The following is a 13,028-nucleotide window of genomic DNA, read 5'->3' as shown; positions in this document are numbered from 1 at the left end:
TTTCAGTTTAGAAGTTTATTATTTAAAGAGGCTACTTAAAGGATATTTGAATGATTTATTACCAACCCAGTGGTAACACGTATTGCTCCATAAACAAAGATTGATATGCAATGTACAAGTAGACACAACAAAAATGTTAACACAATGATTTCATTTCATGGGAACATTATTGGCTTCAGGACATTATACACATAACTAAATTGTAGAAAGAAGGGTTATCAGTTAACGATCAACTCTAATAAAGTTGAAGCGTTTAGCTATAACTATGTTTAAGTAGGTTGTAACAATGGTTTCAAATCTGAAGTGTGCGACATCATGCTTCTGAGCAATTATGTCTGGTTCAAGTGTAAAAGACACACTTTCTATTTCTAGCATGTGCTTGTAATAACTCATTTGTACAACTTTCTTTTCCTTTTAAGTGTCAAATTCATAAGTACAAGCTATTTGTTTCTTTGACCTTGTGCTTTTTTTTTTCCAATGCATAAAGACAGTCTTAAGAATTCAGGAAGGATTTGATGAAATGTTCAGAACAGTCAGAATTTAAAGTACAGTACTATCTTTAAAACGTATTATGGTCTGTTAGAAATTACAGTGCTGTAAACATTTACATCTTAATCCATTTGACTAAAAGATGAATTAGTGGATTATTTTTCAAATCTTGATTGCAAATTATGGATACACTAGGATACATACATAAGTGAAGGAGAAAACAAAAGATACAAAGAAACCGAACTGAGCTAACTGTACTGGTTGCATTAGTAAAGTTAAATGCACATTTTTTTTGTTGATGCACCATCATTCCAATCAGCTGCCACCAAAAAATGGTCCTTTTTGCACTTGTTTTTAATTGCAGGTATTTTGAATCACTACCTGGAGATCATAGAACTGGAGTGCGACTGGCTGGATGATGTTGTTGCAGCACTGAGCTGTGAGAAACCGCTGTGACTAGATTCGAGACTAGTCATGGACCCCCTGAAATAAAAAAAAGCATTTGTTTTTTGGGGGTTTCAATGTAATACAAATATTCTTCATTTACATATGAGAATTTGAAAATCAGTTTGGAAATAGCTTATTGGGAATCTTTTCTTCTGTATCTGAACTATCACTAACTTTTTTGTACATAAAATCCTAGAATTTTACAGTACCAAAGGAGCATCAATCATTTGACCACTGCATTTATGCCAGCTCTCTGAAAGAGCTATCCACTTAGTCCCATTCCCCTGCCCTTTACCCACACTCAAATTTTCCTTTTACAAATATTTATCCATTTCACTCTTAAAAATTATTATGAATCTGCATCCATTTCCTTTTCTGGCAGAACATTCCATGGCATATCAACCTTTTGTTTAAAAAAAACCCCCACCTCTCCACACTTCTCTCTTTGTTCTTTTGGTGACAATCTTCAATTTATGTCCTCTAGTTATTGACTCAGCTACCAATGGAAATAGTTTTCCCCCGTTAATAATTTTGATATCCTTCATAATTTTGAACATCTGCATCAGATCTCTTAACGTTTTCTGTTCTAATGAAGGGAAGTAGAAACCCTCTTAATTACTTGGCCTATCAATATCTAAAATCTGTTTAAAATGGAACCTGTCAGTTGGTGTAATTGTCTTTCTTTCTACCTCACTTCTCTCTTTTTTTTATTGTAAATATATTTTAGAATAGTTGAAACCTTTTTAGTCTCAGTTTGCACCTACACTGAAGTGCATAAGCAAGTACCACCATCATTTGGACTTGTTCAGTAGGACAACAGCTAGAACTTTTTTGTAAAAATAAAGCAGAGTCCAAATTAAGGTTATTTCAAAATTGATCACAGAAGCCTAGCTAGGTCTTATCCTTGTATTATTCCTGTGATGATCTAAACATGAAAACACAGACACAAAAGGGTCATTTTCTGACTTTAGTTTGGCTGGGGAGCATCGCATCAGAAATGCAGGATGCATGGTTTTCCAACCAGTTAATGGGTGATCACCTCTAAAATGTTATGGTAGATCATAATCAGATTGTAACAAATTTGTTTAAGAAATGTAATAAATTTTCACTACCTTTCCCTTTCTATAATTCCAGGCAACACAATAAAACTCATGAGGGCAAGAGACTTGCTAAGACATTTACTTACCAGCACTGTGGAGCGTGCAACTCATCAATTTCCCAATATATAACCTGTAGGTTGGAACTCACTGTGCCAGCTTTTTCCTTCATTTTCTTAATATAAACCAAGTACAAACAAGTCTTGGAAACTAACAACTTGTTATAAGTAACCACAGTAAACTGAATTACCACCAGTTTTAACCGTATGGTTTTAAGTTAATTACCAAGAATCTCACTGAACTGATTCAATGCAGTTGCAGAACATCGTGCTGTAACTCCTTGTAGTTAAGTTCCCAATCTTATTGAGACAAAGAAGTGGGGAGGTTTAAGAGATGCTGCGCAAAAGTACGGCATTTTGTCAAAGGTGAAGGTCGTTTAAAGTTGGTAAAAGGTGCACCAATATGCTGCAGAGTGGTAGAAGCCTGGGAATAAATTGTAACCTGATCTACATCAGGGACTAGTATATGGTGTGGATAGTACAGTGACAGACTCCCCACTGTGAGCTGAAGAACAAATAGATTGAACCATATTCAGTGCAGATTAATTGCATCTAGTACTCATCTTAGCTCTGTTCAGACATGGTACTGAATTCTCAATACAGTAGCTTTATATCCTGTACCTGAAATCGTCTGATCCTATGACCTCAGTGTAATACATAACTTTACACTTGTGAGAGGAGACCTGTAATGTTGCCAGCACATCATCTACACGAGGCAGGTTAGTTGTAGCACAAGAAGGCATATTGTGAAACTTCCACTGTAGGATATAAAACCCAGGCCATCTTGTTACATGTGAGCCCTGTAAACAACACAGAAAACAACAACAGAATTGATTAAATCCTTATCGTTCTAAAAAAAAATGTGCAAACACCACTTAAACTGCACATTACAGCAAGGATAAACCTTTAAAATGTTCCATGCCTGATTACTTTGACAGAGATCTCAATCAACATAATTAGATCATGTAACACTGGCCTTTTAATGTTCATTTCTGATCACTACAAAACTGACCTGCACACTTTCTCCTTCTTTACAGATGAGTGGTGACTCCACCATACTATAGTCCATTCCTAGTTGCCATGACTTATCTATAAGCTGCACATTATTTCCTCCAGGGCATGTTATCCCATGGGCTCCAAGGGTATCCTTTTTGGGAAGCTGGGGCGCTCGCTTTGAGTGATAGATGTTGAAGGCAATATCTCCTTTTACCGCGTCAAAATCCCAGGTTATCACAGAAGACGATTCCACCATTTCAATTAATATCTGGAGAAAAAAAGCAAAATATAAAACATCAATGTACTAATGAAATTCTCAACTTTTTCACCTTAACCATCGGGGACATGGTTTGAAGTTAAAATAGTGGCTATATAAGCTTTAAATTAAGGAATTGAAATTTTAAGAACAGCTGTAGGAACAGCAGAAACTTTACCTCATGAGGTGATCCTTTGAAAACGCTGGCCAACTGATAAATAGTTTCAGACAACAGCCTGATGTCATCATTGTCAAGTTCTTCTGCTGTTCTATACATCAATTTGGGGATCAGACCACCCTCTGGAACCTCACACTAAAAAGCACAATAAAACATCATTAAGATTTTTAAATCATACACTCTCATCAAAAGGAGATTTATGTACTCTGAATGCCTAGCAAGTAGATAACTAGGTTCTGTAGTTCAGTATGCTTCTAGGTAGCTGCTTTACAAATGTTCTCCATTTCAAAGATATAAATACCACAGTAACAATGCACCTTGCCAAAATGGTAGATTGTGGGTATATGGCAATAATTACACACATGGTAAGTTCCCAATTTTAGCTGTGCTCTTGGGAAAGTATCCAAATAGCCACCTTGTGTTTCCCTACATGCAGGAGAGGTTTTCTTTAACTAGAAGTGGTACATGACATAGGAAATTCAAGAGGGAAAAGGAAAAATATATATAATGCCTCTTCCAAAAATAACAATCAGTATCAAATTATTACTGATATTTGACTGCAATATTATAGAGTACCAGAGTATTTCAGTAGAATGTAAAGCTTTTTGCATATTTGCTCCAATTGATTTGTAGAAGCTATTTTTTTAAAAAAGAAATATTGGACGCAAGTACTAATATATGGAAAACCCACTTCTTTATTTTGTCATTCAGCCTATAATCTTATTAGTTATAATCAAACAAAAATTAAAAGCTAATATCATGCCCCTCTGGACCAGCCTTTCCCTCCCCTAATCTCTGTGTTTTGGATCAAAATATTTCAAGAGCAAAAATTAAACAGACTCCTTAAAGAAATAATACTGCATTATAATTACCAATAGTAATATTGCTCAGTAGTTCATATTACATACATAAAGACCAGACTGTAATCAGTCCTTTCGGAAGTCAAAGCAATGGATAGAAATATTGAATTAGCATTTTCATTGGGTTAATTTATACAAGTGTTCATGTAAGGACAGTGGGGAGAGGGGGCGGGGGGGGGGGGGAATGCTCAATCCTTTTCAGCCTGTATCATAATTATTTAACTCATGTGCAGTTACTATTTGGAAAGGGCAAAACAAGAACTTTAAACAAAACAAACTGCATTTTTCTTTTAACCAAAACAATTACACACACAATATATAAACTGAATATGTGTTGTCAAACTTTGACTACAGAATTTATCCCACAGGACAAAATTATACTGTTATTCACAATTGTATGATAAATTACATATTTAACAGCTAAATACTCAAAAACACACTTGTGTAACCAAGCCCTTCAGATGCCAAAGATGCAGGAATGTTTGAAATACCTATCATTACATAATTCTGGCTCTATTCAGTTTCAAGAGGTAACACCTTAAATCTTCAAACAGATCTTCTTCTACAAAGTAGTAGCGTATAGTTTAATCAACAACGGCATTCATTTTTCATTTCAGTGAAGCAGCAAGGATTGCAGATTTCTTGTCACATTATAGTGTCGGTAATCAACAATGATTCAAAAAAGCTGTATTTATATATATATATATATATATATATATATAGATAGAGAGAGAATATAAAAACATTTAAATGTGACATCCATTTCCACTAGTAAAGTTTAATTTTAGACCCAGCAGAGCTTCTTAAATTGTTAGTTTTGATAAATTATGGCATAGAATCCTATGAAACAAAATTGATTTTGCTGCTGTAGATTCTTACCACACATTCTCCTCCAAGGAAATCAGGGATCACTTCTTTGTCTATGTAATCAACCAGTCCTCCAGGCCCCTGGTAGTCATTTCCTGCATAGATAAGGAACTTTTTTCTTGTATTGTCATCAATGAAAGGACTGATCTGGAATCAAAAGAGGACATAAACCACAGTTTACAATGCAAGGCGATTTAAACACACGACAATTTATAATTTATTTCTCAGACAATGCAACAACTTACCAAAGTCCAAAGTACTGGAAACACTCTAGGTGCTCTAAGGATTAATAGTCGACCCAGTGTTTCTGGATAGTTAGCTTCAACAACCTCAATGATTCTCAACAGTGCCTTAACACCGGGTCGCCAAAGGTGTCTCATATTCAAGCCTTCTAAATCCACCAAGCATGTCCATGAGCTATTTAATAAAAGACAATTAAAAAAGTGTAACAACCTACGACTCTGATAAAGTTGACTAGAGTTGTAATATAAACATTAAATTGTTTTCGTGTGCAATGCCTTTCTTTTTTTTGTAAGTACTATATACAAATTGAAAATGGTACCAAGATGGAACTTGTGATTACCTGATTGGTCTTCCAAACACATTGGTGTTTTCTTCACATCGTCTTAATCCTTCTTCATTAATAGACAGAACCTGATTTAGAACAAGAATACCATAGGGGCAAACATTTATCCCAATTTAAAAAATTTTTGCATCTTTTCTGAATTAATATTTTAATTGTAAATATACCCTCCTGAGACAAGTTCTTAGAAGAAAAGCTATTTCCTTTTGTTTCCAGTGCTTTTAATAGTCAAGTCAAGAACAATCACTGAAATTAAAACATAGGAACAGGAGTAGGCCATTCAGCCCTCGAGCCTGTTCCACCATTTAATTAGATCATGGCTGATCTGTATCTTAACTCCATCTGCCCACCTTGGTTCCATACCCTTAACTAACAAAAATCTATCAATCTCAGTTTTGAAATTTTCAATTGACCTAGCCTCAACTACTTTTTGGGGGAAGAGAGATCCAGATTTTCACTACCCTTTGTGTGAAGAAGTGCTTTCCGACATCACCCTTGATCAGCCTACCTCTAATTTTAAGGTTATGCCCCCTTGTTCTGGACTCCACCACCAGAGGAAATAGTTTCTATCTACCCTATAAACTCCTTTGATCATCTTATACACCTCAATTAGATCACCTCTTAATCTTATATGTTCAAGGGAATACAAGCCTAGTCTATGCAACCTGACCTCATAATTTAACTCTCTTAGCCCTGGTATCATTCTGGTGAATATGCACTGCTCCCCCTCTGAGGCCAATATATCCTTCCCAGAACTGAATGCAGTACTCCAGATGGGATCTAACCAGAGCTCAGTATAGCTATAACATAACTTCCACCCCCTTGTATTTGTAGCCCTCAAGATAAAGGCCAACATTCCATTAGCTGTTTTAATTACTTTTTGTGCCTGTCCACTAGCTGTTATTGATTTTTGTACTTGGACTCCTAAATCTTTCTGCTCAACTCACAGTTCATAGCATCTCGCCATTTAGAAAATATTCTGATCTATCTTTCTTAGGTCCAAAGTGGATGACCTCACACTTTCCTACATTGAACTCCATCTGCCATAGTTTTGCCAACACACTTAATCTATCAATGTCCCTTTGCAACTTTCTGCTCCCACATGTTTTCTGTTCCACCTAACTTATGTCATCAGCAAACTTAGATATACATTTCTCTATTCCTTCATCTAAGTCATTTACAAATATAGTGAAAAGCTACAGCCCCAGTACAGTTCCTGGGGGGCACCACCAGTCACATCCTGCCAATTTGAGTACATACCCATTATCCCTATTCTGTCTTGTACCTTCTAACCAATAGGTTGCTCCAATTTCACAAGCACTCATTTTTGTTAACAGTCTCTTATGTGGAACCTTGTCGAATGCCTTCTGGAAGTCCACATAAATAACGTCCATAGACACTCCCTTATCTACCACATTAGTTACCTCTTCAAAAAATTCAACTAGGTTCATTAGACATGACTTACCAGTTACAAATCCATGCTGGCTCTCTCTGATCAGCTCATATTTGTCCAAATGCTCAGTCACTCTGTCCCTAATAACAGATTCTAGTAACTTCCCCACAACTGACTTTAGACTGATAGGCCTATAATGTCCTAGTTTATCTCTCCTACCCTTCTTAATAAAAAACCCAAAATAAGTGGATTCACAAATTTTATCCATTATAGGCCTCTTTAGGTGCAAGTTTATTTGTCCTTTTAAAAAGAGTTATTTTAAACAAAGAAACAAAAAGGCCCTCCGTGTACAGATGATGCCATCTTTGGCATTCCATCACAACAGCAGCTGTGGCTAGAATAGCTGCAACAAGAAGTTAAAATAAAGTCATTGCACCGATGGAATAGGGTAGGAACATGCATTTGATCCTTGACAGTTATGTAATAAGATCTCAGGGGAAGAATTGAAGCTTTCAGCAATGTACTGATTGAGTGTGGGGCGAAGGATGCATCAGTACTCTGACAGTCTAACTCAGCTCAATTATCAGTACACAATTTCCTGCGCTGCTCTTTGGCATCATAAATTGTAGAATCAAATCACCAAAACCTGTCAAATGTTTATTCCTAATTAACAAGAGAAATTCTGGTGGTTCTGGATTTTTATACCGTGAAAGAATCCAACAATATGATCATCTTATAAATTGATTATGTTTGTCACAGGCACTAGTCTGGATTTAAAAAAAAAATAAATTAGCTTACTTCAGAGCGACAAGCATTTTGTTTATATCAGTTTGTTTGAAGGTTTATGTAACATATTGCTTTGTGAATAGCAGCAACTTAGTGATACTTCAGTCCGGTATCAAAGATATCAAGTATGCATAATCACAGGAAACTGCATGATGAGAGGCCATTATCAGAGCTGACAAATGAAACACTGGGTTAAGTTTTGTGTTTATATTTTTTCTATTATTTTCAATTTGCTCCCAAGGAGAGATGGCACAGGATGGTTGCAGTCAATGACCTGTGGGACACCTACTCTTGAGCAATTCAGTTAAAACAACCGATGTTATCAGTAACCAAACAAATGCCACAAATAGAATCAGATCTAGAATACTGGCATAAGGCAATAACACGCCACTGTGCTGCTCAATGGGAGAGCACTGAAATAAGGACGTTTTCCTTCATTTTAAGTTTAAAAGCTGCATCTGTTGTTGCGCAGAAGACTGAGTTTATTGCTAACTTTGAATTAAGTGAATAGGATTTAAAGTGAACCCTTGTAGAGTTTATCGCGACATTTGCTTATAACACTTTGGTTTACTTAGTATTTAGCATAATTGGGGAAGAGGAGGAAGCTATACCAACTAAACCTGCCGTGATTATATGTGCATAATTTTTTTGCAATAGCTGTCAGTGAACAATCATCACAGAGTAACTGAATAAAATTATTCTAAAATGTCCATTATAAAACTGAGTCAAACAATATTTCATGCATTATAGTTTATTTACTGCTCCTGCTAGAATGAAGAAAAAAAATCTTAAGTAACAGAATTTGTTGGACTGAATCGCATTGTGGATTAGCAGACAATTTTCACCTCTGGTATCTGAGTTTGATTCCAAACCAGATTCAAGGAATAAAATCATCCTCTCTCTGCTCTCCCGCGTGATAGGAATTTGGTCAGTTTCAATCCTGTTCATAATGGCCATAAATCCCCAATATAAAAACAGCAACCAAATTCTACATACTGGACATGTACTTGAAACATAAATACTATGTTGTTAATTCTTAACTGAAAGTGCTTCTTAACGTTTTTGCTGACTGTAGAGTTCCACTAATTTGGTGGAGATAATAGAAATGCACATTAAATTAATTTAATTTTAAAAATACAATGATTAAAATGCACTTACGTGCCGTAGCAGTGCTTCCTCTCCAAGCGCTCTGACAAGACCTTTGGTATCCATTTGCCCAAGTCTTAAAATATATAGAGGTCTCCCATCTGTAATAAAAATTGTTGTAGCATTAAATTATTTATTGCTGTTAACAATAACAGTAAAAATGTAATGGAATGATTTAAAAAGATTCCATGTCTCTAGTATCTTAAATCTTCTGGTTGCCAAACATATTAAAAAACCCAAGATTATAACATGCAAAATACCCAACTGGAAAACAGTCCTCTAGTAGAGGCTTACCCACTCTATTCCTCCGAGTATCCAATTCAGATACTCAGCAAACACATTGTAATTACAGGTAATTGTAAAGTTGTCAATCATCAATTGTTGCTTCCATAAAATTAGCTGTAGCACAGTAGTTTAACTGGTCAGCCATTTTGCATACACACACACAATATTAATTATATACAAGCTGGAAATATTTGCTTAGCCACTTTAAAAGTACAAAACTGAAGAAGGGTAATACGCTAGATTTATTTAATGCATTAAAAAAATTCACTCCTGCCCTTTGCAGTTCGATTGCTACCTTATCTGATTCTCCAGCTCAAAGGGCTCTCCATAAATAGTATTAATACTACTAGATGACTGGCCCATAGAAAATAGAATCATAGAATGGTTACAGCACAGGAGGCGGCCATTCGGCCCATCAAGCTCGTGCCGGATTTGCAATTCAAGAAAAGGAAATTCGGATGCCCCTCTTCAATATGAATACACATCCCACTTCATTCATCCACCCAACTAAGAACTACTAAAACAGAAGCACAGGTCGGCAAATTTGAACAGGTAATCTAGCACTTGAGCTTACAATTGTTTGATCAGGAACCTAAGCATTTCTACTGTTGGGACAGCCAATACGCATACTCAAGTAACAGTATTTTTGAATGTAACGCCTATATAAAAGGTCTGCAATAAGAGCTACAATGAACTTTGTTATCAGAGTATAATGTCTTATATATGCTTATTACATAACTACCACCTGGCTGCAACACATTAGTATGACACTATGAAAGGATTTAAGAGGACTTTTTATTTTAAATGAGTTGATGGGGAAAGAAGGGGCAGATGGTTTTGTTAGTGAAAGCTAGAAATGCCAGAGTTAGAACATCTTTCCTGCCAATGCCAGAACCAAGCATTCCCAAGTCAGTTAATATTGTCTAGATGAAGAACAAGCACTCCCATATAACATCCAATACAATGGACATGAATTTCCCTGGGTGTCCCCACTTATCCGCCGTAACTTCAGCGCAAAAGCTGCAAAAACCCCGGAAAAGCAATGTAAAAGTTATGTTGTTTTCCCAGTTTACATGGCTCTTTTGCCGAAGTTATGGCAGACAAGCGGAAACCCCCATGGAAATTCACCCCCTACTACCCAACCTCAGAAAAGCATGCCTTCTTGCACAAATATATTACTCCAATTTCCAACATGCTTATAACTCAAGGGAAATAGGCAACTTAGTATCAAATTATGCACGTTTTTGACTTGTAACCAATGAACTACCCAAACAAACTCCATTTTGGACCTACATTAGAAAGAACATTTCAACCACGATTCCAGGCTGTAATTCTGACCTATGAGGCAAGGGACTGTGCTCCCATCCACAATGGTACCTAGTCATTCAAAAGTAACACTTCTACAACATATGCCCTCAAACTCTCATCTATTTATGCAACATAATGCTATCAGTACCATTAGACTATTGGTTGTTTAATAGAGTCTAGTTTTATTTAAGGAAATAAAATTTATACAATAGCCTCATTAACAGTGTGATAGTCTGGTCATTGTATGTAAGGTCACATTTGGTGTAACCTTTGTCATGGTGATGCCAGCCTCCTGTGTAATAATCATGCAGCACTTGAGGTGATGTCCATGTCTCCAGCAGGTAGTCTACTTTGTGCTGTTTGCGCCATGTCAAAGACTGGCACAGAAGCTCTCTTGCTTTATCTATATTGAAGTCACGTGCTCTTAAGAACCGCAGAATGTGTTCATCTTTAGGGATCTGTAAAAACGATAATACAATTAACTTTACTGGAGTGAAAGAACAAGGAAATTTTCCTATTAAAAGAATGGAAACTGAAAACTTAAAAACCTACTTCTTGCCACTGTTCAAATAATTGTAGCTGCAGTTCCCTTGATCAGACTTTTATCCAAATTACACATTTCCACATCTAAATCCAAATCCAAATTATACAGTTGCATTCTTGGTTTATAGCCTCATGACTATAGTGGAAACTTTGAATTTCTTAGACAACTAAGAAAATGATTTTAAAAAGTTTATAACTGCAACATGATCATAAAAAACACATTTTATCCAAGCCTTTCAGTCTGACTACTTGATTTTTTAAAAGAATATATAGAATGAATCGTCAAGTGCATTGCTCACAGGACAAAACTTTTAAAAACTGCAGGACATAAATGCAGGGGAAGGGGAGAGCCATACCATGATATGAGCAGGCACAGAGTCAAGGGGAGTCACTGCCAGCTCACATTCAGCACGTTACGGGTATCTCTTTAAAACTTTCCTAGTTTTTTCCCCTCTCTCTCTCTCAACCCTCTTTTCTTCGGCTTCTCTTCCATACTTGTCTCCTTCTTTAAGTTTTTGACTTGTTTCTTTCATTTCTTTTTATTCGTTCATGGGATATGGGCGTCGCTGGTAAGGCCAGCATTTATTGCCCATCCCCAAATACCCTTGAGAAGGTGGTGGTGAGCCGCCTTCTTGAACCGCTGCAGTCCGTGTGGTGAAAGTTTTCCCACAGCGCTGTTAGGTAGGGAATTCGAGGATTTTGACCCAGCGATGATGAAGGAACGGCGATATATTTCCAAGTCAGGATGGTGTGTGACTTGGAAGGGAATGTGCAGGTGGTGTTGTTCCCATGGGCCTGCTGCCCTTGTCCTTCTAGGTGGTAGAGGTCACGGGTTTGGAAGGTGCTGTTGAAGAAGCCTTGGCGAATTGCTGCAGTGCATCCTGTGGATGGTACACACTGCAGCCACGGTGCGCCGGTGGTGAAGGGAGTGAATGTTTAGGGTGGTGGACAGGGTGCCAATCAAGCAGGCTGCTTTGTCCTGGATGGTGGAGAGCTTCTTGAGTGTTGTTGGAGCTGCACTCATCCAGGCAAGTGGAGAGTATTCCATCACACTCCTGACTTGTGCCTTGTAGATGGTGGAAAGGCTTTGGGGAAGTTCGGAGGTGAGTCACTCGCCACAGAATACCCAGCCTCTGACCTACTCTTGTAGCCACAGTATTTGTGTGACTGTTCCAGTTAAGTTTCTGGTCAATGGTGACCCCCCAGGATGTTGATGGTGCGGGATTTAGCGATGGTAATGCTGTTGAATGTCAGGGGGAGGTGGTTAGACTCTCTCTTGTTGGAGATGGTCAATGCCTGGCATTTGTCTGGCGCGAATGTTACTTGCCACTTATCAGCCCAAGCCTGGATGTTGTCCAGGTCTTGCTGCATGCAGGCATGGACTGCTTCATTATCTGAGGGGTTTTGAATGGAACTGAACACTGTGCAATCATCAGCGATCATCCCCATTTCTGACCTTATGATGGAGGGAAGGTCAACGTTGAAGCAGCTGACGATGGTTGGGCCTAGGACACTGCCCTGAGGAACTCCTGCAGCAATATCCTGGGGCTGAGATGATTGGCCTCCAATAACCACTACCATCTTCCTTTGTGCTAAGTATGACTCCAGCCACTGGAGAGTTTTCCTCCCGATTCCCATTGACTTCAATTTTACTCGGGCTCCTTGGTGCCACACTCGGTCAAATGCTGCCTTGATGTCAAGGGCAGTCACTCTCACCTCACCTCTGGAATTCAGC

The 13,028-nt window shown here is 37.5% G+C and overlaps 1 protein-coding gene across 1 annotated transcript in view; it reads right to left on the bottom strand.

The window, feature by feature from the left end:
* The window catches only part of si:dkey-237i9.1 (SEC14-like protein 1), a 53,120-nt gene continuing 40,092 nt past the window's right edge, over positions 1 to 13,028 (bottom strand). The window contains exons 8-16 of the mRNA XM_068004203.1: positions 11,019 to 11,208; positions 9,170 to 9,258; positions 5,833 to 5,903; positions 5,495 to 5,666; positions 5,262 to 5,396; positions 3,523 to 3,657; positions 3,105 to 3,356; positions 2,714 to 2,892; positions 1 to 972 (exon numbers count right to left, since the gene is read on the bottom strand). Coding sequence (XP_067860304.1) covers positions 867 to 972; positions 2,714 to 2,892; positions 3,105 to 3,356; positions 3,523 to 3,657; positions 5,262 to 5,396; positions 5,495 to 5,666; positions 5,833 to 5,903; positions 9,170 to 9,258; positions 11,019 to 11,208 — 1,329 coding nt within the window. The 3' untranslated portion in view covers positions 1 to 866. The remainder of the gene's footprint in view (positions 973 to 2,713; positions 2,893 to 3,104; positions 3,357 to 3,522; positions 3,658 to 5,261; positions 5,397 to 5,494; positions 5,667 to 5,832; positions 5,904 to 9,169; positions 9,259 to 11,018; positions 11,209 to 13,028) is intronic.

This window comes from Heptranchias perlo, chromosome 23 (assembly GCF_035084215.1).
Source record: "Heptranchias perlo isolate sHepPer1 chromosome 23, sHepPer1.hap1, whole genome shotgun sequence".
NCBI lineage: Eukaryota > Metazoa > Chordata > Chondrichthyes > Hexanchiformes > Hexanchidae > Heptranchias > Heptranchias perlo.
The sequence above is the reverse complement of the archived record's forward strand: the minus strand, read 5'-3'. Positions and strand labels throughout refer to the sequence as shown.